The sequence below is a fragment of the Aptenodytes patagonicus genome, chromosome 7, assembly GCF_965638725.1.
Source record: "Aptenodytes patagonicus chromosome 7, bAptPat1.pri.cur, whole genome shotgun sequence".
NCBI lineage: Eukaryota > Metazoa > Chordata > Aves > Sphenisciformes > Spheniscidae > Aptenodytes > Aptenodytes patagonicus.
In genome coordinates, this window is record NC_134955.1 from 30,200,479 (window position 1) to 30,226,804 (window position 26,326).

The 26,326-nt window shown below is 42.3% G+C and overlaps 1 protein-coding gene across 1 annotated transcript in view; it reads right to left on the minus strand.

Moving 5' to 3' along the window:
- LTK (leukocyte receptor tyrosine kinase) overlaps nucleotides 1–26,326 on the minus strand; it is a 95,612-nt gene that overhangs the window by 29,578 nt on the left and 39,708 nt on the right. The window contains exons 2-9 of the mRNA XM_076343516.1: nucleotides 23,508–23,621; nucleotides 19,220–19,375; nucleotides 18,351–18,573; nucleotides 11,165–11,304; nucleotides 9,049–9,180; nucleotides 7,986–8,138; nucleotides 6,812–6,912; nucleotides 4,759–4,925 (exon numbers count right to left, since the gene is read on the minus strand). Coding sequence (XP_076199631.1) covers nucleotides 4,759–4,925; nucleotides 6,812–6,912; nucleotides 7,986–8,138; nucleotides 9,049–9,180; nucleotides 11,165–11,304; nucleotides 18,351–18,573; nucleotides 19,220–19,375; nucleotides 23,508–23,621 — 1,186 coding nt within the window. The remainder of the gene's footprint in view (nucleotides 1–4,758; nucleotides 4,926–6,811; nucleotides 6,913–7,985; nucleotides 8,139–9,048; nucleotides 9,181–11,164; nucleotides 11,305–18,350; nucleotides 18,574–19,219; nucleotides 19,376–23,507; nucleotides 23,622–26,326) is intronic.

Consider the following 26,326-nt stretch of genomic DNA (forward strand, 5'->3'; position numbering starts at 1 on the left):
TAACTCCCTGAAGTGTTCGCTTTCTGGGCTGTCTCATCTTTTTTTACCATGACCAGGTGTTAGCTACTTATCTAGGAGGTTTGTCATGTCCCATGTGATTGCCACATTCTGAATTCACAAGGAGGAAAGAAAATGGGCTGAAGGATCTCCTTCTAATGGAAAGGACTGAATTGTTTTTCATTAAGTTTCAGAAATAAACAGATGTCTGATGTCCAGCCCATTTAGAGCTTATTAAAAGCATAAGGAGAGGACCTCCACTGCTGTCACTGGTGAAGCTCAATGATGATTTATGTGAGATCAAGCACGGACCTGCCTAACACATTAGTCAGTCAGCCTAGGAACACGCTTGTCCCAAATTAGTGGCAATAAAGTATGTGTGCGTATTCCAACCACCAGCCAAATGTTGGTCCACAACCACAGTTAATATAATGTTGCATAGCTGCATCAGAATCTTTAGGGATAAGCTGCTTTCACCCCAACTCAGGAATGGCCCCCTTTGTGCTTAAATGAAAGCATTCACACCTATACGATCTGAGCACTCTGGGAGTAAGTGTTGGTGCTGCAAATGCAAATCAAAAGTCCCTTGAACGACCACTCTCTTAGCTATGGGGTTAGCAGGGGAATTTGCCATTTGATCCCCTTCCTACAGAAACCTGCCTCTTTATTAGCGATTTAGCAATAGTTTTGCATTTTCATACCTTGTACATAAGTCCACTGATACAAGACAGTAATTTCCCCAGCCATTTGATGGAAGAGAAAGTCACAGCACCCTGAGTCCAGGACTAGGGCCCTTCTAGGACCCACAGCCATAGATACAGCACCACTGCCTACCCCTTACTTAAGACACCCACATTGCAGTGTTCCCTTAGTCAGGTCAATCTACTGCATCTGGTCCATGGAGTAAGAGCAGGAGAGGGTCCACGGCACTGCGGTACAAGGTAGACTTCTGCTCCAGCTGAGTACAAATGGGAGCCTGGGGAATGACCCCCTCCTCCAGTGCATGAGAATAGACATCTCATAAGCTCTGGGCTTTGTATGCCTCCCCTTCCTCACAACTTCAGAAAAGGGGAGGAATTTGCCTTTTGAACTCTGTGCTGTGTTAGCCAGAGGGGTTTTCAGTGTTCCTGCTCATTGAGTTCATTTTGCTGACTCCAGCATATTACATTCTTCAGCGCTCTGATGTCTGGTCTTCTGCCTGCCTGATTTTCTTCTGATAGCAGCCTTTTTCCCTGTGTGTGTGAACCAAGTGAGTGAATTTGCCAGCTGATCACCAGAAGCAGTTTTCCAAGTGGCTAGATGCCCAACTGGGAGGCTGATCAGCTAACTGTGTAGTTTGTCTTCCTTCTTGCCTAAGAAATAAATTCATTGGAGGAAGCTGTTGCTAAAAACCACTTAAATATCCCCTCCAAGGCCACCTCCTTCTATCCGCTAAAGCTTCTCTCCTTCTGGCCCCATCAAGCCATTTGTATCCTGCTACAACAACTATTTGTGCTGCAATTCATGTCTACCCCTTCTCCTTGTATGATCTGTTCCCTCCCACCCACTTTGCTACTGGCTATCATTGCTTCAAGGAACCAGGGAAAAACAGCCCTTTCATACTTCCTTGGGGACAGCAAGAGAAGGACAGGAGTTTCCTGAAGATTCAACATACAGGAAAATGGCATGCCAGCCCAAACTGTGCTAAAAAATTCCCTAAGCACAGCATTGCTTGAGTTTGCATTACTGAGGAAAGTTGCCAGCACCCACGAATATACAGAAAAGTCATTCATGGAGGTTTATACCAAACTGTGCTAAGATTGTACAGCAATGTTCACCATACGCCTCTGTTTACAATTGTTTGCAACTTTGCCAACCTTAAACCAATTTAGGCTGAACTTTTCTATTTTGGGTGATTTAGTATGACTTGCCTACCAGTGAAAATGTTTTGCCAGTTTTGAGGATGAGGCAATGCAGGGATTCATCACTTTGACCATGCTCGAAAATGCTGACAACTTTTTAAGTGCTCTGCGCTACCAGGTATTGGAAGCGGGATCTGAAATTTGTGAGGAAGAGAGTCACATGGCAGGGATGAGGTTTTTTCCATTTGAATGAGAATCTATTCAAATTTTAGTAAAATGTCCTTGAAAATTTAAAATCCCTGACAGTTCCATGCCTGGTAGAATTTTTTTAATCCTGCAGTCTCCTCTTCCCTGGATATTTTCAAGTCTGGGGCTAAACGGTACTTTCCATGGCAGTGCTGTTATTAACTGTGTCAGGTCCTGCTTCAGCTACATGAAGTGAGAACTCCCCGTCCAAATTAATGAATACACTTTTTCTTCCCCAGCCCTTCTTTCTTTTGCTAATCCTGGCCAAATAGGAGAAAGAAGCTGCCTAAACTGAATCCAGAGTGAACAAGGTGGCATCTTGGAGAGGTTGGGGAGCTCCCTGGAAACTTTACAGCAGGGGAGTTTGGACTTGGGGTGCAGGGGGTTTGGGCCTGAGATCTACGGAGAGAAACAAACAACCAGTCAAACAGGAAGACTGGGAATAAAGCTTTATTGTAGGCCTGGGATCATCAAAATAAAAGCGCACAAGAGAACTAGGAGGAGAAGAGAATGGAAGCACAGGGAAGGGAGTCAGACTTAAAAAAACCAACACAGAGACATAGCACCTGCTGAAAGAGAGATGGAAACAAGAAGCAGGGAGGAGTTCAGAGAGGGAGATTATGACTGGAAGCATGAGACAGATAAAATGGGTTCACAAATGGGAGCTTGAAGGAGAAGGAAGAGAGACCAAGTATATGAAAACAAGGAAGAAAGGCACTGAGTGCTCACAGAAGCAGGTGAGACAGGACAGAAGGAGCAGAGCATGGAAGGAACAAGACAAGAGGCCTAGGATGGAGCCCAAGTGTCCTGGGAGCACAAAGAACAGGGTTTTCTCACTTGGGGCAAATTGCAACACCTTCCAGCAAAGTGTGTGCTGCTTCTGCTTCTGTTATAGATCAGTGCAGCAAATGACAATTTATTACTGCTGTCAGGCACTTGGCTAGCTCAGGTAGCACAGGTCTGCTTGCTAGATTGAACAGTTACCGCTTCACCCACAGTGATTGTCACTGTTGTGTCACATTAGTTTTAAATTTGTTTGAAAATGGCATACAAAAAGGTTACATGAAGTGAAACAAGATGGAACTACTTGAAACAGACTGTCATAATACATGCATGCATGACCTACCTACTTCTTTCATTTTGCCTAAGTGCTCAACTCTTTCAAAGTATTTGAATATCCATTTTTTTCATGCAGTGCTGGCTAGTGCTCCCTAAAGCCTCTTGCTGTCCATTCTCTCCTGCCACAGAAGATCCATTTCCCTTCAGAACTGAGGGCTGATGCAGAAATCGGAGGCTTCAGGGGACAAGCATAAGGAACTGTATATCAGAGGAGGCAGAAGGTCTTAAATACCTCTGAAGAGCCCCTAGGACTCTGCTGTGGTTAGGTCCACATGAAAGTGCCTGCAGAAAAGAGCCATTCTGGACAAATTCACTGGTCATACTTTACATATGCAGAACTAAGCAGATGCTAATCCACAGGGCGCCAGACTGTGTCAGACAAGAATATTAAATACACTACCAGCATGCAGACCTATCCTATCCTAGAGGAATAATTCATGGCAAAGGTGCGTATGGTGAACACATGATAATCCCGAGACCAAAAGTAATCATGAAATTAAACTAGAAAGAGGGTAGAACAACATTCTCTGTCTCCGAGTTTTACTACTGCTTGGGTCTGAATTGCTATCACTTCCAGACCGAAATCCCTTAGCCTTTTACACAAAGGTGCAGAGAATATTTGAAGTTAAAAGGAATCTCCTCACACCTTCTAATCCATGAAGTTTTGAGACATTATTTATTGCCAATATTAGGCAGATATTTTTCCATTTATAATATTCACTGTATAGACTTTGAGATTTTTTTGTCCTAAGTGTGATATGAAACAGGCTTTCCTGAGGAAGACGCAAAAAATCAGATTGGAGCAATTTAAAAATTGTTTGTGTCGTGCAAAATAACCAGCTGCCAACACCAGCTACATGGCTTGAGATCAAATGACACTGGGTGAGGGAGGAGAAATACCTGAATAAAAACAGATTGGGCTGAAATTCTTCGAATCTTCAATATTTGACTTAATTTGAAAACCGATGTCACACTGTATTTTCACATCTAAAACTGTGAAAACTAGTGCAAGGCTGATTTGGGCAATGGTCTTTTCCTGAGATTGTTGCATCAGTGATGTGGCAATGAATGATCACCAATTGCCTAGGCTGCACTGATATACACTAGACAGTTGTACTGGCTAAACTGTGGTTTTACCACTCATTTGACTCACATGGCTGTTTTTACTATGGGAGTACAAAGCGCAGCTACGCTAATATAGCTGTTTCCCTGCTGGGAGCACTTTGCCACTGTGAGTATACTGGCTTTCTCAGATTGGTAAAGTGTTTCTAGTACAGACACTTGCTATTCCCAATACCTAAGCACTGTTTGAGGCTGCTTGCAAGTGCAGACACACAGTATGGGCTTGTGCTGAGCTAAGCTGTGTATGTGCATGAAGATATGCACGTACGACAGAATACTTCCTCAGCAAGCAGAATTGCAGTACTCCTGTAATTTTTTCAGTAGAAATGGCCCTGGAAGAAGGCAAGAATGAAAGTGATGCTTCACAACAAAGACAGTAACAATTTACTAAATCTCTAGAGATAACCTTGGATGCTGCCGGTGGAGCTCTTACCGGTTCTGAAGCACTGGCATTGGTAAGGTTATGAGAAACCAGTGGTCACTCCAGCTCCCTGCTCTTTCCCACATTGGCAAGGTGATTGGAGCTCCTTTTATCTCTTCCCTGACAGAGAAGGAGACGGTACCATTGTAGCTGCCAAAAACATGCACTGAGAATTGGATCTGTAATAGAGGAAGAAGAGAAAAAGAATGGTATCCTGAGATAAAAAGGGAAAGGTACTCACTTCTCCCCTCTGTGGGGATTTGAGACACCAAACCTTTGATCCTGGGTCAAATTGTTTAATCACACACACCACTAAGGCCCCCATTGCTTGTGTATGACTCAGCACTGTTCCTAGCACAGAATTTTCTTGGTGGAGACCCTGACTGATGCTCCTGTTAGGCAGCTATTCTCCAACCACTAATGACAATATCCATGGCCTCAGACACCATCTGGGTGAGAGAGCACTGGTTTCCTTGTTATCTCCTTCAGGAACAAAAAGTAGTAAAGCAGAGGAACACAGGCTTAAATTCAAGAAATGCTTTATCATTAAATGCTTCCACTAGAGTTAGGCTATTGCAGAAAAACAATCCTAAACGCACTCCTCTTCAGTGCTCTCACCAGCTTAAAGATTCCTGTGAAAGGGTTTGAACCACAGTTTAAATCTTTTAAGGATTCCCATTGTAACCACCTAGGTTAATGAGTTGCACTGATATGGCTCAATCTATACCCAGGCACTATATAGGGCACAAAGGCACTCCGAGGGGAGAGCTGCCCTGCCCGAAATGCCCTTGAAACCAGGAATTAGGCTGTCTCTAGAGGCAGGAAACCTCAATCCATATACTTGCTCCAAGTCATAGGCACCATCTGGACTATAGCACCCATATGACAGATGAGCAACCTGATCACCAAGCCAAAGAATATTTTGAAGCAGGACTCGTTCCTCTTTCTTTGGGGCACCACTTTCACTTTGCCACAGAGCAAGAGAGAACTGCTATTTCCACCACTGCTTTGGCACTGAGCTGCTTTTTATATGGCAGAGAGCACCAGCACCAGCAGGAAAGGGAGCACACACACGCACGCGCTGCAAAGAACAACCACAGGAAGTTCCTTGCTCCTGAAATGTGGGTTCAAATCCTTGCCAATGGAGGAGAGAATGGGTCCAGATCTCCTGTGACCTGTACACCATAACCAACAGTTACTGCTTCTCCTCCTCCTGGTTTTGTGAACCAAGGTCCAAGTACATTTTATTTTGTTGGAACTACCCAACAAACTTGACCTGGATTTATAAATAAATATAAATACTGAAGTTACATTTTTGGCACCTGCACTATATTTCTTTTGCCAGCTCTAATTAGAAGGCATCAAAGCTTTCTGTTTTCTTAGCAGGGCTGGACTCCAGCTCAAACTTACAGCTTAATTTTCCTAAGTGTTATAAGTACAATATTATTTAATATTTTTAATTCTGACATCTCAGAACTCCCCTTATTCTTTGTAGACATTTGGGCTGAAGGCAGGTTATGTGATTTTATCCATGCCAGGTTGCCCTCACCTTTTGAAATTCCTGAAGAATGGAAACAGAAGTTTATTATCTTTACCTATTCCTGGAAAATCTAATGCCTACTAACTTCACACTCCTGTTCTCAGTGAAACTGTCAAGTTTGTTAACTCCTACGAAAGTACTGCAGAATTTATGAAGAGCAGTCTCAGCAGCAGGTATACTGGATGGCTCAACAGCCCAGACAGCCAGCTCCCTTTCCTACAAACCAAGGCCACCTCACACAATTCAGGTGCTGGGTACCCTTCCGAGGAATAGTCGGTACAGTTAGGCTGGGGAGTTTTCCATACTGAGGAGTTGATTTGGGGCTCCTGCTTTCACTTACTGGGGATGCACCTCATGTCTCCTTTCCAGCTTTCAACAAGTAGCTAGCTAGGTGGTATAGCCAACTCTTCTGCTTTCCAGTGTTTCGTAGAGTGTGCAGAGGCACAGGACAATGGGCTAATTGTTCAAACAGTACCTACAGTCTGATGATTAACTCCACAAAGGTGCTAAGACAGAGCGATATACCTGGTAGTCTTCAGTGGCAATCCTGGCTGGCAAGCTGGCACTGTAAGCCTTGGCCATACCGCTTGTCTGATTGCTGTCTGCTCGCAGGTAGAGGAAGTGTCCTGTGAACAGAAAAGTGAATCAGAAAAGACAAGATGATGTTTTGCTTTTTTTTATACTCTCTTGAAATAATTTAACATCATTGTGCTGAAGCACAGTGTAAGTAAGATGACAAGCATGGCTCGAGAGCAAATCTATTAGTGAGTCTATAATGAGCACTCTGGTAGATTTCAGCAGCACAAAAGTCAACATCCCAAACCCTTTCCTGGAACATGAGTGCATAAACCTCAGACACCACTCAGGTATCTTCCCATACAGGGGCTCACACCAATCTACAGTGAGCTCCTGATCAGCCCTAATTCTTACACCATCAGCATCAATGACTCTTGCTGAGACAAACACTGGGCTGGAAGAGCTTATTCATAGTCTCTGTTCCCAGGGACAGTTTATACAAGCTCTCAAGAGACAAACAGGACGCTCATATGGACACCTTTCATTTTGACAGGGAACTGTGAGGCAAGGCTCATCTGTGCTAACACTTCTGACTTTCAATCTAAACATGTAAGGGTCTGGCCTACCTCCTTATTTACCAGGCTGACAGTTCTGGGAATTATCTGACTCTTTTTTTATTGTGGTATTCTATGGCACAGAATGTGTATGATCACTTGGTCTTGGGATACGCTTACATGTGATGCTCTTCCTAACCCACTGGTGGAGTCTGGCAAGGGTCTCCAAAAGATTTGTTTCTACAGGCTGCCTAGTTCTGCTGGGCAATTTTTACTTTGTGATGCAGCAGCTATCATGTTGCTGCTGCAGTACTCTGCAACTCCATAGCTCATAAGAGGAAGAAGGAGGGAAGAAGTATATATAGAGAAAAATTTTTTTAAGGTGAAGGAAAATCCTAGTCTCCAATAGTTTCGTGTTAACTTTGTTGCAGAAGTTGTTTCATATGAAGTTTTGAATCATGTTCAAAAGTTAATTTTAGCTACATTTTAAGTTGTTATAGATAATACTGATGCTAAAGTTGATTTGGCAATGATGCCAAAAATTTTAAACCAATTTAAAAACACTAAGTTCAAGGCTATTGTATATATACATACACAGAGAGAGTGAGAGAGAACTATAAGGGACCTACCACCAGTGGCTTGCAAGGTAGACCCTACAAATGAGTCATCTTGAATCATTTCAGTAAAGCCCCGAATAGACCAAGGAGATGCTGCAGTTTCATTCAATGTCCAGCCACACGGACCCTCTTCAAAAGAGCAATGTGAGCCCTCTGGGAGACTGTCTACAATGGAGAATAAGAAAAAGCAGGAAAATAGGAGAAACTTGATTATGGAAGAACACAAACAGCAGCAACAGTCAAAACTCACTGTGGCTGTCTAAGCTACCCAACTTACGCTACACAGTTTTTCAATGTCAAAATATTAATAGGTCTCATTTTTTTATTTCCAGAGTCACCATCAGAAAGCCAACACTTTGCTTCTGGAGATATTTGAGACTTTGCAGTTCTGTCCTGCTCTAGATACTGTGCAAAACTGCAGCTCCCACAGTCTAAAGAATGGTAAATTACTGCCATACGTCTGTAAAGGCCTTGCTGTATATGAAATTGCAGGCATCACAAAGTTTTCTGTGTCCACTTAAAGGAAAGCCAATCAACAGGTTATTTTAGATCTCTGCCACTGTACTTGCAACAAAGCTAAATGATGCTTCTTAGCACCACATATACTGAGTCAGGGGATTTCTCTGTCATGATGTGCAAGATGAGCTCTGAACTGGAATCTTGGAGGGACAGATTTATGACCATGTTGGTGGCTGGCACTAGAAAGATGATCAGCACCCTCCACTGAAGGGAAGTTCAGACCTTGGGTCCAGAAGGAATTTCTCACCCAACTGCAGACATGTAAATAAGGTTTTGCCTTTCTCTGAAGTAGCAGCAGCTATGAAAGGCAGGTCATTGAGCTCCTTACTGCAATATTTAAAAAACCAAACCAAAAAACCCAAATCCATTTTATTCTATATAGGGTGAATTTTCAAAGAGAACCTTGGTATCCAATTAATGTAAATAAGCTAAATTAATTGAGGAGGCAAAATACTGAATTAATCTAGAGACAGAATCAATTTAACTTATTTTTCATTCTAAATTATTTCTTCTAATTGGATGAAGGTTCCCACGAAATGCCATGCCACATACTCACCACACCTCACTCCTTCCTGTTCTTTGGCAGGGCAATCACTGATGAATTCACAGATTCGTAGGTGGCTGACACAGCCTCCATGAAGGCAGGGGAAGGTGGAGCCCTTGTCATATATATCTTGGTTTTCTTTGTCTAAAGGAAAAAAGAGAAAGAAGCCCAGAGATGAGTTGGCAGAATGTGTATGACCCTTCACGTGTATCAGCCTTCATGTGTAGGACCTCAGAAAGTGTCCTTTGTGTGATAAATGATACTCACCTCTTTTTTTTTACCATGCAGGTTTCTATCCAGTATGAGATTCCTGCAGATCACCTCAGCTCTCACAGAGCCCAAATTTATTGCTCCTTTCTCTCTCATGCACTGTCTTCTGCTGCGTTTGTGCTATTTTTAGATAATAAATTATTTTTTTTTAAAAAAGGACCTTGTAGTTTCCTGCCGTGGTGTGCTCCTCAGTTCTGCACACGTGACTGTGCATCTGCCAGGCAGCTGTGGCATGCTGCATGACACTCTGCTGCTGGAGGCAGAGATACCCACTTAGCTCCAGTCCTGACAGACACATTGCTATGCCCTATTGAGACTCAGGCTTAACTAACACTCGTGCTGCTGACACATTTCTGTGCCAGCTCTGTGGTATCCAGCCCGTGAAGACAGCTGCTTCCCCAGCAAGTCAGCTCACTGTGCAGGAACTTTACTCATGCACCCTAGCTAGTCTAGTGTCAGCTATACTCCGGGAGTATTTGACTGACTGCACAGGTACCCAGCAACCAGGCTGAATGCAATTTTAAAGTCTGTTATTTCCCAAAAGCTTGAGTCTTAACGCACCCAGCCTGTCCTGTGGATGTGTGTGTGCACAGGTCTGTTACGGACCTGCAGGTTTGTGTAGTTTCTGGACCTTTAGCAGAGCTCTGCACAGAAGTTCCACTGGGATTGTTAGTGCTCTGGAAAAAATGCAAAATTTAGGGAACCAATTCCAGAAGCAAGAGAAAAGGACACCTCTGCAGCAATCCAGATACAGAATCTGAAAGAGTATTTCTTCATGGCACTGTGTTGTACTGGGTACATGCATCAGCTTGTTTGGGGGTATTTATCATAGTGCTTCAGGCTGTATGTATCCCCTCAAAACTCCATGACTGTCAAAAAAAACATTGCATTACAAATATAACATTTGTTAAATTAAAAGATTAATAACTGCAATAAAATTAAATCTCTAATATGATCAAAACCAGTCTCGTGAAATATTATGAAACAGTTCTGTGAAACCAGTATTCTCTTTTTACATTTGAAGCTTTTTATATTACATTTCAAGCTATTTCTACAGTGTCTGCAAAACAGAGGCAATAGCATTATATTAATGCATGAAAACCAGGAAGTGAAGATGATTATGTCTCCAACCTGCAGGCTGCCTGTGCCGACAGACTCTTGTACTTCCAAGAAGCCTAAATGACATTAGCAAGGTTCTGCACAGCTACTGAGGATCATTTGCACAACATTCACAACAGGACTGTAAGTGCCAGGTAAAACTGAGGATTTCTGAGCTGAGCACTCAGTACTTTGGAGAAAATAATTACATTCCAATTATTTTCATTTTAGACAGAAGTTCTCAGCCTGGCAGTAGCAAACAGATCCCATGGAGTGCAGATTGATGTTTCTTTTCTTCATAAATTTGGAAGATAGAGCCCCAGTATGGAAAAGGCCTTGGTGACACAGGATAGTCTTTTGTTCTTGATTATTTAAGAAAGAAAAATATTAAATGCTAAAATAATCTAGGCAAAGACTTTTTTCCATCGCTGTTGCTGGATGCAGCATAAACCCTGTTGTTTTCTCATACAAAGATCAAGCAAAGCAAATGTGAAAAGCAGAGAGGATCACTTAAATCAGTTCTACAATTCTGAGCCTCAACCCTGCCTTCAGAGCATGTAAACATGCTTGCACACCCATAAAACACATGCAAATGTGACCCTTGACAGGTAAGCACTGCCAGAAACCCCAGAGGAGAATCAGCTTTCATTTATCTCCCATCTGACCGACTCCCTGATCACATTCATCGATTCTGGTGAAGATGCTGCTCTCTTTTCTGACTGCATTTGGTTATTCCAAACCTGACTGTATTGCAACATACCATGAAAGCAGTTCCTGAGCTGCAAGAAGCCCACTGCTAGTACTCCAGCCTCTTGTGCTCCACAGTTTGAATATAGCAAGGTGATTTTAAAAGGTCTTTCTATTCGGCCAATCTGGGCCATCAGGTATTTCCATTTCACCCTGGAAGACAACAAAGAGCTATCAGACAGACATACAGCACACCAGAATCCATGGAGTCTCTAGCATAAAGATTCTGCACTGTACCAAATAGAAGTAATAGTATTCACACGGGGAATAGATCGATGAATGTAAACTCCAACATAACAAACAGGTGTTAATATAAAACAAGTGATGTTCAGTATACCAAGCTCACGTTCAGTTATCTTTGCTGCAGAACCTATTGCTAATGATGAAAAGATCCAACCATTCCCAACGATTCCTCACTTAAAATGGGGCTTAAATTATCACCAATTTTGGACACACACACCCATATATGCCTTCTACATATATGGTTGTGTTCTGTTTGCCCTTGCAAGTACAGATCAACCAAGCAGCTGCAGAAGTCTCTGGATCTCTTCAAACTAGGAGGAGATTGTATGTTCTGGAAGCAAACTTCTGGCCCTGAATGTTTCTTGGTCGTGTCAGGTGCGAGAACCTTTTTCTGTGCGTTCTCTATCTAATCTCCCAGCTTAACAAGCTAGAGTGCACCCACAAAGCAAGGGGAAGAAGAGAAGCGGTGTTCCAGAAAATGCAGATTGCTCTGGCAATTTACATTTCACCACAGAACAAATGCCATAGCCCCTGGACAGCAAAGGTTTCTCAACTGTGCAGCACTTGTGGCAGTTCAGAGAAAGACAGATGGTCCCATGCACTCTAATTTTAAAGATGGTTGTTAGGCATTGAAAGCCAGAGAGAGATACTAAGTGGGAATTTTCAAAGTACCTCACTCAAATCAGCCTGATGGAAGTCAGGGGATCCAGGTGTCATCAAAAAAATCCAGCAGAATTCTTAAAAGTCTTTTTATTTTTATTTTTAAAAACTGTCCTTCTACCTCATGTTAACAAGACAATAAAATACAGTTAAAACTATACGTTACTATTTTGGAAAGGGGTTGTAGCAAGGATAGTGACAAAGGAATCCTTGCTCTAAGCTCTTTTCTGAAAAGAGCACCAGACAGAGATAAATTTACCCATACCCTACATGCTGCTGATGTTGCCGGGGGCACCCTGGATGAGTGACTCCAAGTCAGTGACAGTGGGATGATAAGGAGGCCAGGCCATGGTGTCAAGATGTGTTGCTCAGACTCTGCTCCTAGCATTACGTTTTCATTTGGGAAATGCCTTCAGCTGCCATGAAGTGATCATCTAGCCCTCATCTTGCACCGGAAACACAATAGAAGACAACTCCTGGACAACAAACACATCTCTGCTGGACACAATGTGAAAATCACAGACTACCTAATTTGCAACTTGCAAAAAACCCAAAGCAACTTTAATTGTTTATCACCCTCTCCACTGTTGCTTGCCGCTTAGTTACCTAACTCATTCTTCCCTCCACAAACCAACTATATACCTTTTTCTGGTGAGAGTTTCTTACGATCCCTTCTATGGCATCCCCCCATCTTCCACTTTCACCATTGTACACACACATAAATACCCACAGATACCTTAAACTCATCTGAGTTGAGCTCCTCTTATCAAGATGACCCTATTTCTCCTGTTGCCTGTCCCATCATATCATATTCAATAGTTCAATATAATTTAATTCAGCTTCGGAAATCTCCAGCCCTGAACCACAACTGCACCATCTCTACTACCCAACAAAGGAGAATGGCTGCTTTGCTTTCATTTTGTATTACAGTGCAGCTTCAGGAATGTCCAACACTTACAAATATATCTTATAAAATACACTTATAAGTATATCCCCCCCTGCCACACTGTGGCACAACATCCAAGAGCATTCAGCACTGACCCAGAACTGAATCACTTCTGCTACATGACACAGCTTTGTTCATCGCTCCATTGCATCCTGTTGGCCACAAAAATCAATGGGCCTTAATCAAATTGGTTCAATGAGCCACTGAAGGTAAGGACAGTCTTTAAATCTTTTGAATTTACCTATTAAGCATACTAGACCTTCCAAGCACTGAGACATAGTTCTAGCACCTCCACCAAGTTACAACCCACCCCCTCAGCTGAGACATCACAGTATCGCCAGTGTTATCACACCCCTGAGTGCAGGAACCTGTAGCACACAGCCTCTGATTCACAACCAGTGTTACATTTAGTGCTAGCAACTAAAGAGATTACTGCCCCACAGCTTAAAACAATAACTAGTTCAGCTGCTGCACCTTAATCCTACATGGTTTATGAGCCAGACATTTTGGAACTTGCCATTTATAGCCTGATACATAAAAATAAATGAAAACCACTGGTGATCTAAGTCAATAAACCAACCTCTGAAACATCAAAACTGAGCAAGACACACTGTCCATTCTGCCATCTCTGCTGGGAGAACTGTGGCATCTGGTAGAAGAGCCAGGCCATTATCTTAAACCACTACTTGTGTGAACTGGCAGCTCTTCTGAGTCAGAGCCCTAAGGTCGCACGAAACATTCTAGTTCTGCACTAAAATCTCTCTAGTACTGAAATTTGACTTCGTTTATAACACCACAGGAAAAGCTGGCAAGCATCCAGAGACCGCAAAAATGACAAGTAGCTTTGCATCACCCAGAATACTTCTGTGTATGGAGTCTCATCATCATCAGGGTATTCCCCTTCAGAGAAAGCCTCCACCCCAAGATCCAACTGCAGCAAGATTTCTAATGCTGTAAATAATTATACTTTCTTTGCTTGGTCCCACTATCCAAACAGGGGCTAGTCAGAGCCGATTTAGTTTTCTTAACGGAATCAGGAATGAAGCCCATTGTCGATCTAGCAGAAGATGGATCATTGCAGCAGGCTTCCAGATAAGCCAAGCTTGGCAATACCTTTACTATTGATTTTATGTCAAACCAGATCTCAAGTAGTGAAGTAATATTACTCTTCTTCTAAATAGCGATGTTAAAATTGATCTGTATGTATGGAAGGGCTATCAGAGTCTGACATAATTTTGAGACATTTGCCTGGATAGAAAGTTTGGAGCTGCAAGCAACCTGATGCTTAAGGCAAGAGAATTCAAGATTCACCCTGCAAACTTACAATTTCAATTTTTGATTTGTTTTTTCAACTTTTAATTTTCATTAGCCTCTCAATCTCCTCTGCTGAGCAAAAGTTTTCCTCCCCCTCCTTACCAATCCTTTCTATGCCATGCCTTTCCCTATCCAACAAAGGTAACTGATCATTAATTTTAAGAAAGACTATTCTAATATTAAGAACAACAATTTCTTCATTAAGGGTGAAAAATTCAATAAAGCTGAAGAGCAAAGCTGAAACCTTTTCTGAATTAGGGGGACTCACTGTATGTGTTATTGCACAAAGGTACGTACACTAAATGCTTCTAGGCTCAATCAGTGAACCTACAAATTAGAAGCTTTACATTACTCTTCAACATACAGGAAGTTGTTATCTGCAAGTGTTCACAAACATCCAGTTCTAGCCATTGGACTTAAAAGGAAATAGATGAGAGAGCAGAACACATGCCTACCCCTCTTGCCTTCACCAACCAGTTAGAGGGCTCTTATTTGACTCAGTGTATTTTTGGGTGCAATTTCAACAGAAGCATGAGGGGCAGTAAATCATACTCCCAAATTAGTGTTCAAAAATCATAGTCTTATATAACAGCTGGACAGCCTCTCCTTTTCTAGCTGCATTTTTTAATCGAAATGGCTGTGCTCATTGTTGTCAGTACATATTAGGCATTTTCTGAGGACGCTTACCAGACTACTCCCTTTCAAATGCTTCTGTAGTTGGACACCTAATTTATGAAACCCAAATGAACATACGTGTTTCTAGACGTTCAGACTAGCTATATGGCAATGTTTCCATGTATAATAGTAGAAGTTAAATAACTTTTGTGGATAAAAACAACCACATTAGTAGATCAGAAGTCTCAAAGATGGTAAGTTTCTACAAGTGTCTCAGAAGCTGGCAGGACATTTTAGCACCACCATCCACCCCCCCACCTCACACACCCCCCCAAAAAAGGGGGGGGAGACAGAAAAAACTAAGCAATAACTGTTTTGTGAGGTTGGCTAACTGAAAATCCATGTGTGCACATAGCTGCAAACTTTTTGCTTTTTGACCTACCAAGACTATCATGGCTAGTTCCTTATATTTCAGAAAGAAAACAGAACAAAATCAACTTGGCTTATTGACCACGGAAAGGGAAAAGATTATCCCTGTCCCAAGCGATGTTTTTTTATTTTCACTGAAGTGTGAGTACTTAGAGTTGAAAGAAACTAGCTCCTTACTGAAATGGCTGACAACGCTGAAATAATTGTGGTCAGCAACAAACACAAGCATGTGAAACCATTCAAAACAAAAGCACACAGGACTTAGAAGAATCTTCAGCTGTGACTGTTTCTGGGTCTGCCTGGTAAAGAGGGAAAAGGTGGGATAAGCAAAATAGTAAAAAAGACATTAGATGTGACCTGAACAAGCACCGTAACTGTAACCCTGAGAAAGTGAAGGCAACTTTCTGAGCCAAATGCCAGATGAAGAAGGCTTGGACTTGCAAGCAAAGCTACAAGTTCTTGATGTTTGAGCTCTACTGAGATAATGAGAAATATAATTTTATATATTTTTTGTAAACATACAGAATTTCAAACACCTCACTCCCTCAGTGGTTCTCCCTCTAATGGTAGTAACTCAGAATATCCACACCCTATAGGTGTGATATATAACAATAAATACTGTGACTTTGCCCTAGTTGTTCAGAGGACATGATGTCTGAAGGTTCATCTGTTTCTTTGTTCTTTCACTAAGGTACATGTGTGAAAAAATGAGTGGCAGCTTCTATACTACTGATTTAATGATAAATCCTAGTAGTTAGTGAGGTGGACAGGACAGCAACTTTCTCTCAAGCATGACATATATCTAAGCTTTTGGGAACTGTGTAGCTGGTGGATCCTGAAGGAGGAAACACCATCAGGAGAAGGTTTCTAGGTCCAGAAAGAGGACAGTTCGCTGGAGTGGTCTGGTGCAGCTGGAATTTATGGTGAAGTACAGCTTGACCCTGGAATTGAGGGGTGACAGAAGGGACTGAAGTAGAATTTTCTGGAATGCCTGATTATCTGAAAACTTGACACCTAGCCTTTTTTCTATATCTGAGTTTCTGCTCTGGTCTCAAGACAATCCCTTGGTAGTTATTGTCAATGGTTAAACTACATACTACACATAGGCATCTATCTCAAGGTCATTTGCTCATTGTCCTCCTTGTTCTGCTGTAAATTGTGTGGCAGTGTTTGGTTAACACAGAAAAGGTTGCAGAACTTCCACTCCATATGGAAAGCCCCTGGAAAGGGGGAACACTTCAGGATGGTCTCTCTCCTTAACAACAACCATGTTGTTAAAATCTTAATCATGAAGCGAATGTTCATTTCAGACTACCTGCCCAGTAAGAAGCAGCTCAATCACTGTGTTAGAAATAAATCTTGTCCTGCCTGCACGCTCAGATTTTTCTGGAATTGTGCAGAGATTTTAAAGAGTTTCCCTGTAAAGAGGGGGAAAACGAAGGGTATTTGACCTAACATGGTTCCTAACTCTGTTTTGTCTCTGTTCCTTCCCCTCCTTTCTATCTTGATTTAAAACAGGACTCAGTCACTTTCCATCTTTAAAACCTTAATACTAAACCCTCTAAGCTTACCAGTGCTTCATTTCACTCACTAGGAAAAAGTAATACCAGTGTCTATGCCAACTTCCAGTAAAGCTAACTCCATTCTAATAAATCTAAATGCCATTAGTTTTAGAGAAATTATAATCTTGATTTCATGTAGAATTGCTTTACAGTGCTCAAATAAGCTGTTAAACAACATTTATGATCCATTCCAGAGATGCTGCAGTGATTGTGATCAAAGCCTGGTCTGGCCAGCTAGGTATATCAAAAGGGTATTTTATGAGTTTATATAGGGGAATGCAGCTGTGGCTGCAGTTGCAGAAGCTTGTCAAATACTCAAAGCAGCAAGGGCAGTTATAGGTAAAAAAGGACATTAGAAACTGATCCCAGAAAATGCAACAGATTCCTTGTGAAATTGGCAAAAAGAATGGGAAGGAGTAGCCAGGAAGGAAGTGAGCAATAGCTAAAAGCAGGAGAGAGTGAGAGGGATCTGAAAGAAAATAAATATGTTTTTTTAGTCAAACTCTGCTATCTTTGGCTGACCAGGAGTCTTGGCTACAGATCTCCGTGGCAGCCTGGGGAGTGCCAAAGAATTCAAAGAAAACAAGAACTGGGATCTATTGCTTAAGTTCTCCATGGGAGTCAGTCAGGTGATGGAAATAAAAAGCTCTGCTGTGTGTCTGACCCAGGTTCTTACAAGGCAGATTGCAGAAAAGGAAAACAAGCGCATGGAAAATGGCAAAATCAGATGACACATGGACTTCTCTCCTTCTTTTCCTGTTGTGATTCATTCCCTTTGCCCATTTCTCCTCCTTACTGCATTCTGCTACACGCAGGAATGAAAAAGTAAAACACTGGAAAGATCAGAGAGAAGAGAATACAGGACAAGATCCAGGGTTGCTGCACTTCCTTTTTTTGCCTTCACCTCTTCTCACCTCTAGCCTCTGTTTTTCCCCTCCCTGAACTCTACAAATGAAGCAAAAAAGGATGCTCCAGATCTTAGCAGACAGAAGGAGGAAATTACAAAAGAAGTAAAGTTAACCCTACCTCAAAATGAGAAATGTGACCCTTGTAACAATGATAGGACCCCTTGAATACTTAGAGGTATCAGTCATGTTGCCAAGGCAGTCTTTGGACTGGGTACATTTTACAGCTATAGTCCCAGCATCAGTGAGAGAGTCAACCACTCTTGACCCTTCCAAATGTGAGGGAAGAAGAGGGAGTCCTAAGCAAGTGTGTTCTTTGCAAAGGGGACGCACAAAACCTGGGTCTGTTATAGACATCCTGTCAGGAAGCTGTATGCTTCAGTCCTGACAGTTCTGCCTTCATTTTCTGCTGTAACAGCAGCAATGAGCTCAAGAAGGGAGAAGACACTGATAAACAGCGGCCTGGAGAGACTCCACCCTACCCTGCAATTCAAAGTCTAAACAGCTGCAAATTGATTGTCTTACCCGGCATCCTCCTCATGGCCAACTCTCAGAGAAATTATTATATTTCTGTTTGTCTCCACATATATGATTTCAACTGTGAACCTCTGGAGGAGAGGAACAGCATCCTGTGAATATATGGCCAGTTCCAGCAAGCAAGAGTCCAAGCTCCCAGGCAGGATGGGGCTATGCAGGCTGAACTCACATCTATCTGGGAGCCTACTGGTGTTCAGGAGGAAAATGTTCCCTGTGAGGAAAAAAAAAAAAAAAAAAAAAAGAAGAGACACACAGTGTGGATGGAAGAGAGATAATAGGAAAATGGATAAGAAGTTTGAAGAAAGGAATCATGAGAAGAAAGGAGAGGACTATGCACAAAACCCAAAAAGTAACAGAAAGTAGAGAAAGGAGAATAAAGTAAAAATGAGGTAAGTAAGTAAAGAAGTGATAGAAGGAATGAGAAGAAACCAAACAAAGCAGAGTGAAGACATGTCCAACAAAACAAAAGCCAAACACTTTGCAAGTCGGACAGCAGATGTGGAGCCAGCCCTGGCTTGTAAAGGATTGAGTTTCCTAAGAAAAATCCAGTCTCTGTAAGCAAAAGTAGCTTATCCTAAAACAGGGAGATACAAAAGGAGTATATAAAGGGGCTGGCTGTATACAGGGTACATACATACACAACTCAGGCAGTACACATACATTATATTGCTCTTAGTGACTCGGGCACTGACAGCACACTTACGAGTTGTGCACCAGAACCAGCATATGGCAGTATTTTTAGTGACATGTGCCTGAGGCCGCAGCCTGCTGGCTCCTGTTGCTGCCACCCACAGCTGCTACCAGTGCTGGGAGAAAGCAGATGTCCATTTGAGGGGAACTGTTGTAACTCTGCCTACCTTCAACATCTCCACGGGAGGAACTGTTTTCCAGAAGCAGCTGCTGCCTCTCCTGAGATACCACGACACCAACTGAAGATAACACCCAGTCCGGTTTTCCAAAATTGTCTGTAGACGTCACCCATGAACAGCTTGAGCCGACGATACAAGAGATTTCTGTTATGAGAAACCAAAGGTTTCATTGAGGGCTTCCCCAGTTCAAGGGGCAGGGGTGATGCGGGCACATGAATGGGCAGATCTACAGTGTATGGGGGCTATCTCTCCCAAGAAATGGAATAGTTGAAGGGAAAAAAGAAAGTTTGCCTTGTGCAATAACAACAGAGTGTCTCGCAGGGTGGGTGCAGGAACATGCCAGAAAGAAAAACAAACCTGCAAATTCTTGGCAGGTGTAAAGGAGCATCCTCCCACCAGTATCGACAGTGAATTTACAGCAATGGAAGGTCTAGCCCACATGTACATAAAATCCTGAATGAGAGTAATACCTAGTGCAGCAAGGATATTGAAACTGTACGGATTTAGCATTTTGGCAGAGAGGAACAAATGAAACTCTAAGGTGAACCCTCTCTCAGCAATAGAAAGAGCTTGACAGGGTCTCAAGCAAAATAGCTGAGCAATGCAAGCTTTACGTACTTTTTTTTTTTTTTTTAAACAGTTTTGCTTTCCTCCTTGCAGGATGGACAAGAACACCCTCTTAACAAACTCCAGAGTCCATTCGCAGCACTGAGAACACTAGATCATCCTGGCCAGAATTTTTCATAATCAGCATATTATAAACCAGACAAGAAGTAATTCACTGTTCTCTCATCAATCTAATATAAACTCCCTGAAGGGATGTTAGCTGCACAAAGCTCTCCCACACAGAGTGGGGCTGAATAGATATGGTAAGCTGATATTAACTTGCACGATATTTATTTTCAGTAGTAATAATAATATTACAGCAATAACTGGAGGACCCTCAGGTCATATGAGAAATTATAAGAGACTAAACATTAGTATTTGGGATCCTGACGTTCAGAGGGTATTCAGACCTTGCAAACACGAATGACATAATGTTATCCCTTTCGTAGCTCTATTCCTGGCAAGGAGAAAAGACAGTACAAAGAACAGAATTAAGGTCAGGGATGTAACAAGGATAGGTGGTTGCACAGGCAACACAGGTGGGGCAGGAATAAAAACATAAGAGCCTCCAGAAGATTTGCTATATTTTAACAAACTTTCAGAAAAAGAAGCAATGGAAGCATCTTTTGAGTGCAACAGCCTAAGTAGCCAAGTTTTCCTAATTTTTAAAGTTAATTGTAACTACCTTTTTATAAAACAGCACACAGTGTGCAGGGGTAAGAGAAACACAGATGTTACAGAGTTGCACATCACTCTGTCTTGGGACAGGCTGTGAACGCCCACCTGAACACACATCCTCCCCAGCCCTGCCTGGCCTGCTTGCCGCTGGAGGTTACTGCCTCTCTCAACCTACCAGCTGGGCCAACCACCTGAAGAGCTTCTCAGCCCACCTCATCAAATCCATACAGCTTAGCAAAAGCCTATTGCACTGTTCAGCCCATCATCTTTAAATGGAAGCCACAAGCAGGTGAACTGTCAAATTGTGCGTGTGCATATGCAATGCCGCCTTCCAGCAGGGCACAGGAAGGAGGACACCAGCCACTCTCCCGGCTCTGCTGGATCTGAGGAAAGATGTCTGCACACAGCTTCAGGCTATGGTTTGACGATCCAGTAAAACAGCTTTAGGGATCTCAATAGCTCAGAAACTCCACGGCTGTGTGAGACAAAGCAGAGTCCTGATTGAGACCTGCTGTGCTGTTTCAAATTTATTAAAGTTTGACAGGTTAACTCAGTACCCACAGACTTATTGTCAGTAGTAGTAATATTTTTATCAAGTAAAAATCTAGTTGGTCATAAAACCCAGAAAACAATTTCTCTCACAACAGCATGACAGTGCAAGAGAGCGAAGTGAGAGCTCTGGAAACAAAAAATTCCTTTTCTTTTTTAAACAGAGGATTACTTGAAACTAGTATTTATGACAAAATCATTTCATTAAATCTTACCAATACCCCTGCTTGCAGTAGCAAGGACTGTACCAATGCAAACTTAATCCTTAGAATGCGTTTCACATAACAAAGCAGTTTGCAGCTCAGATAAGTGAACATAACGTTCTCCTTCAAAAGCACTTAATTCCCATGCTCTCCAGGCTATATAAAGCCTATCTGCCGCAACCTGAGAGGATCTGAATGCCTGGAAGAAGAGTCTGAAATAGATCAGTGAAGTTGTTGACATCTGGTAAAAAAAGAGCTTTGTGGCAACGGATCATGTGCGCTGCATTGTGATGGAAAGATCAATCAAGAAGAAGATGTTGTTTAGCATAAACTGCAGAGCAAAAGGACTGGGTACACTCATGAGGTCACTGTATAAGAGAATACTGAAAGCTGCAACCTCTGACACTACTGTGTACCACCTTACAGACGCTTCATAACCAGCTTTGCTTAGCACCTATGAACCTGGAGAACTTCAAGCGTAGGTCCCCAGAAAGGCAAAATGTGACAGAAATGAAAAGGAAAAAAGTAAAATAGAAAGAGAAATATATCTATATTACCACAATCAGCAAAGGACACATTTTAAGGTGTTACAAAAGTGTTCTGAAGAAGCTTAGATTGAAAAAAGCTCATGGACAGTCACAGGGCTTGTCAGAAAGGAGGTTCACACATTAAAGAATCAGATACCTTCTGCAAGATGTTACTATAAGGAACTCCTCTCTGGCAAGTCTAGGTCACCTTGTCACCTCCTGTAAGGAATGTATATGACTTTTCTAGCATGCACAGGCCTTGCTTTATTGTTTAGCATCTTCATTAATGACCTGGACCAAAGGGGCAGAGTGCACCCTCGGCAAGTTCACAGAGGTACAAAACAGGGAGGAGCAGCTGAAACACCAGATGGCTGTGCTGCCATTCAGAGCAGCCTGGACAGGCTGGAGGTTGCGCTGATAGGAACCTCTTGAAATTCAACAAAGTCCTGCACCTGGGGAGGAATAACCCCTGGCACCAGTACATGCTGGGGGCTGACTGGCTGCAAGGCAGCTCTGAAGAGAAGGACTTTGGGGTCCTGGTGGACAGCAAGCTGTCCATGAGCCAGCAATGTGACAAAGAAGGCCAACAGCTTTCTGGGCTGCATTAGGAAAAGCATTGCCAGCAGATCGAGAGAGGTGATCCTTCCTCTCTATTCAGCACTGGTGAGACCACAACTGGAGTACTGTGCCCAGCTCTGGGCTCCCCCGTACAAGAAAGATATGGACTTACTGGAACAAGTCCAGCATAGGTCCACAAAGATGACTGCGGGACTGGAGCATCTTTCATAAGAGGAGAGGCTGACAGAGCTGGGATTGTTCAGCCTGTAGAAGAGAAGGCTCAAGCGGATTTTATCAAGGTGTACAAACACTTGATGGGAGGGAATGAAGAGGAAGCCAGACACTTCTCAATAATGTCCACTGACAGAACAAGAGGCAATGGGCACAAATTAAAAAAACAGGAAATTCAACCTGAACACAAGAAAACACTTTTTTACCATAAGAGTGGTCAAACACTGGAACAGGTTGCCCAGAGAAGTTGAGCAGTCTCCATTTGTGGACATATTCAAAAGCCATCTGGACATGGTCAAGGGCAACTGGCTCTAGCTGACTCTACTTGAGCCAGGGGGGTTCAACTAGATGATTTCAAGAGGTCCCTTCCAAACTCAACCATTCTGTGATTATTTCACTAAATGAAAAGGCGTCACTTCAATTTCAATTGTTTGCTACATCTATCCTGGCACCACAGTAAGACCAAATTAATCCATCTATCTCACAAGCATTTTGTCCATCTCACTGGTTTTTACAATGCCTAGAAAAAGAAAACTCCAGTTAAAAAAAAAACTTCATTCGGTATCAAGAAAGGTAGTTTGTTCTGTAGTTGCTGGAAAGCAGCTCCACTAATGAGCTTTTATTTCAAGAACCCAAATCTGGTGGATTTCACTGTGCTGATGAAGAAGATTATTCTTTTTTTTTTTTTCTTTTTTCTTTTTTTTTTTTCTTTTTTTCTGTGTTTTGTTTTTCGGGTTTTTTTTATAAGGAAGTAAGGGACTCCCTTAGGGTTACACTGGCCTTTTTGAGTCATTGCTCCATTTCCAGTCAGAAAGCCAGTGGCACTGCTTTCTGGTAAAGGGTCCTTGTGAGTCCCAGCATCTATCTTGCACCTAGATTCTGAAGTAGAAATAAGGAGGATGTAAGGAAGAGGACTTGTAGTACCTGGTTTAGAAGGCTGATGCAATGACACCATCCTGTTTTTTATCAGGGAGAGCTTCTGAGGTGGATTTGGTGAAGAAGAGTTTTCTTCATGTGATTCAGAACAGGAGACAACAACTATAACAAAACAAAAAGAACAGGGGAAGAGTTGGTGTTTCTATACAAAACTATGCTCCCATATTGTTAAACATGAACATATATTCAACAAAGCCCTGTTATATTACACCCACCCTCATTACAGTGTACTGGTGCGGTACTGTCCTGATGATGTTTCAAAATAGCTCTGCCACTTCCCAGAAACATAACTACAACAAAATATTTTACTTACTAACGTATTCTTTACTATTCTTTTTCCACCCCCATTTTTACCAGCATATAACCTCTAAAGCAGTTTTTTTAAAACTGCTAAACCAATTTTCATTTAATATATATGACAATGTGCATCACGCAGTGAGTAAAATGCTGTGAAATGTTTCATAGCATGAGAATGCTGTATCCTTCCATCTTTTATTCTAGTACTGAAAACAGCCATCAGTCTTCATGGGGTTCTAAGGAAAGGATAACTTTAGAACAGAGCAGCAGCATCATGCTGCAGCAGACACATGCTGTACTGATGACCAACCTGTGGTCTCAGCAGACCTATTGTCAAACACTACATTTTTTCCTGCCTCTGTGTTCAAACATGTAGGGACATTAATGTTTGAAAAGCTGATTCTGCACTCTATATAAGACACTGACACTGGTCTGCTAAGTAAGGTATCTTCAATAAGGGGATGAAATCCTCAAAAAGAATGCAAATTCTTGTTTGGCCAGCCTTATGAAAGGCTTGCCTTTCTTGGCTTGCCTTATGAAAAACAGTGGGGGAATCTCTTCATAAAACTGTCCAAAAAATCCATGCTAAAAATCAATCACATATTGCAAACAAATCTATTTCACCATATTAAAAGAAATTCTGCTGTGGAAAGAGAACAAGACCTTTTGACAGCTTGACTCTGCTCCTCCCAGCTTATGTTCTGTGTCTGTTGAGATGTTGTTCAGTTCTGTATCTCCTGATCTTTGTTAAGCACTGCTGTAGCTTCAGTACTTACTTTCCTTAGGGCTTTCTGTAAAGTCTGTTCCACCCACCCATCTCCTCACATGCTCCAAGCTGCTTGTGTATTTTGGAAATAGCCTGAATATCATGGACCCACAAAACACAGTACAGTCATGGCAGAAGTTCTGCTGGAGACACTCCTCCTGACAAAATTAAAACTTAATCAAAATATTTGACTCGCACTCCCTCCCCCCCCTCAATTACATAAACACCTTTGGTATTTTCCTCTTCTTTCTCATTAGCAAACACAAATTCCAGTGGCAGACTACCATGAACAGAGGCCTAAGCTCTTGAAACATGAATTTACTGCTTTAGTGTGAAAAAAATATCCATTGCCATTGGTGATGACTGAGACAAACAGGGTACAAAAGTTTTTTGTACCGTTGAGAGAAGCGTCTAAAGAAGTTTGCTGGTTGTTCTGGTTTTGGCCGGGGTAGAGTTAATTTTCTTCATAGTAGCTAGTATGGGGCTATGTTTTGGATTTCTGCTGAAAACAGCGTTGATAATACAGGGATGTTTTCGCTACTGCTGAGCAGTGCTGACACAGAGTCGCGGCCTTTTCTGCCTCTCACACCACCCCACCAGCGAGCAGGCTGGGGGTGCACAAGAAGTTGGGAGGGGGCACAGCCAGGACAGCTGACCCCGACTGACCAAAGGGATATTCCACACCACATGACGTCATGCTCAACATATAAACCTGGGGGAAGAAGAAGGAAGGGGGAGACGTTCGGAGTGATGGCATTTGTCTTCCCAAGTAACCGTTACCCGTGATGGAGCCCTGCTTTCCTGGGGATGGCTGAACACCTGCCTGCCCATGGGAAGTAGTGAATGAATTCCTGGTTTTGCTTTGCTTGCATGAGCGGCTTTTGCTTTGCTTATTAAACTGTCTTTATCTCAACCCACAAGTCTTCTCACTTTTACTCTTCCGATTTTCTCCCCCATCCTGCTGGAGGGGACTGAGCGAGTGGCTGCGTGGTGCTTAGTTGCCAGCTGGGGTTAAACCACGACACTGGTCTGGTATTAAGATACATTAAAACTTAGCTACTGCTTTGTCACAAAGAGCACTGCAAAAAACTTGATCTGCTAATCACATTATCCACTGTGCAGACTGTCAGCAACAGCCTATTCAATTTTGGCAAAAAGCCAAGAGGGTTCATTCAAATGCCTGGTAGCAACCTTACTCACCTACTTACTGAACTGGGTATATGAGAGGAAAGGAAGGCAGTCATTACAGCTGAGTTCACTGAGAGACAAAATATACTTGGACAGAAGACCCTAGACCCAGTGACAGGCAAGGAATTTGTTCATATGCACCCACAGACATATGCCCCCATTCATTTACTTCCTCATAGCAAAGAATTTCTGGCTATGACTCAGCAGAAGAGGACTCACAGTATGATGAATCCATGCATGGGATCTGGATAGTGGTTTTGTAACACTCCAGTACAGCCTATACTCTTACTTTACATGTCAATTATTTTTCTTTCTCACTCATTCAACCCCTCTGATTGAACTGAAAATCTAGTGCGCACAGTCACTAACAGAAACTCTTCTTCACTTTCCTTTGAAACTGGGAACTCCAGAGATGCTTCCAATAACCCCACATCATATCCTCTCATACATGCTTGTATGTAATTCTTGTATGACATGAATTTCAGCATTAAACAAATAATAAAGACTATCTCTTATCAACTACATGATTTCTCTGTCTTGATCAGCAAAAGGCAAT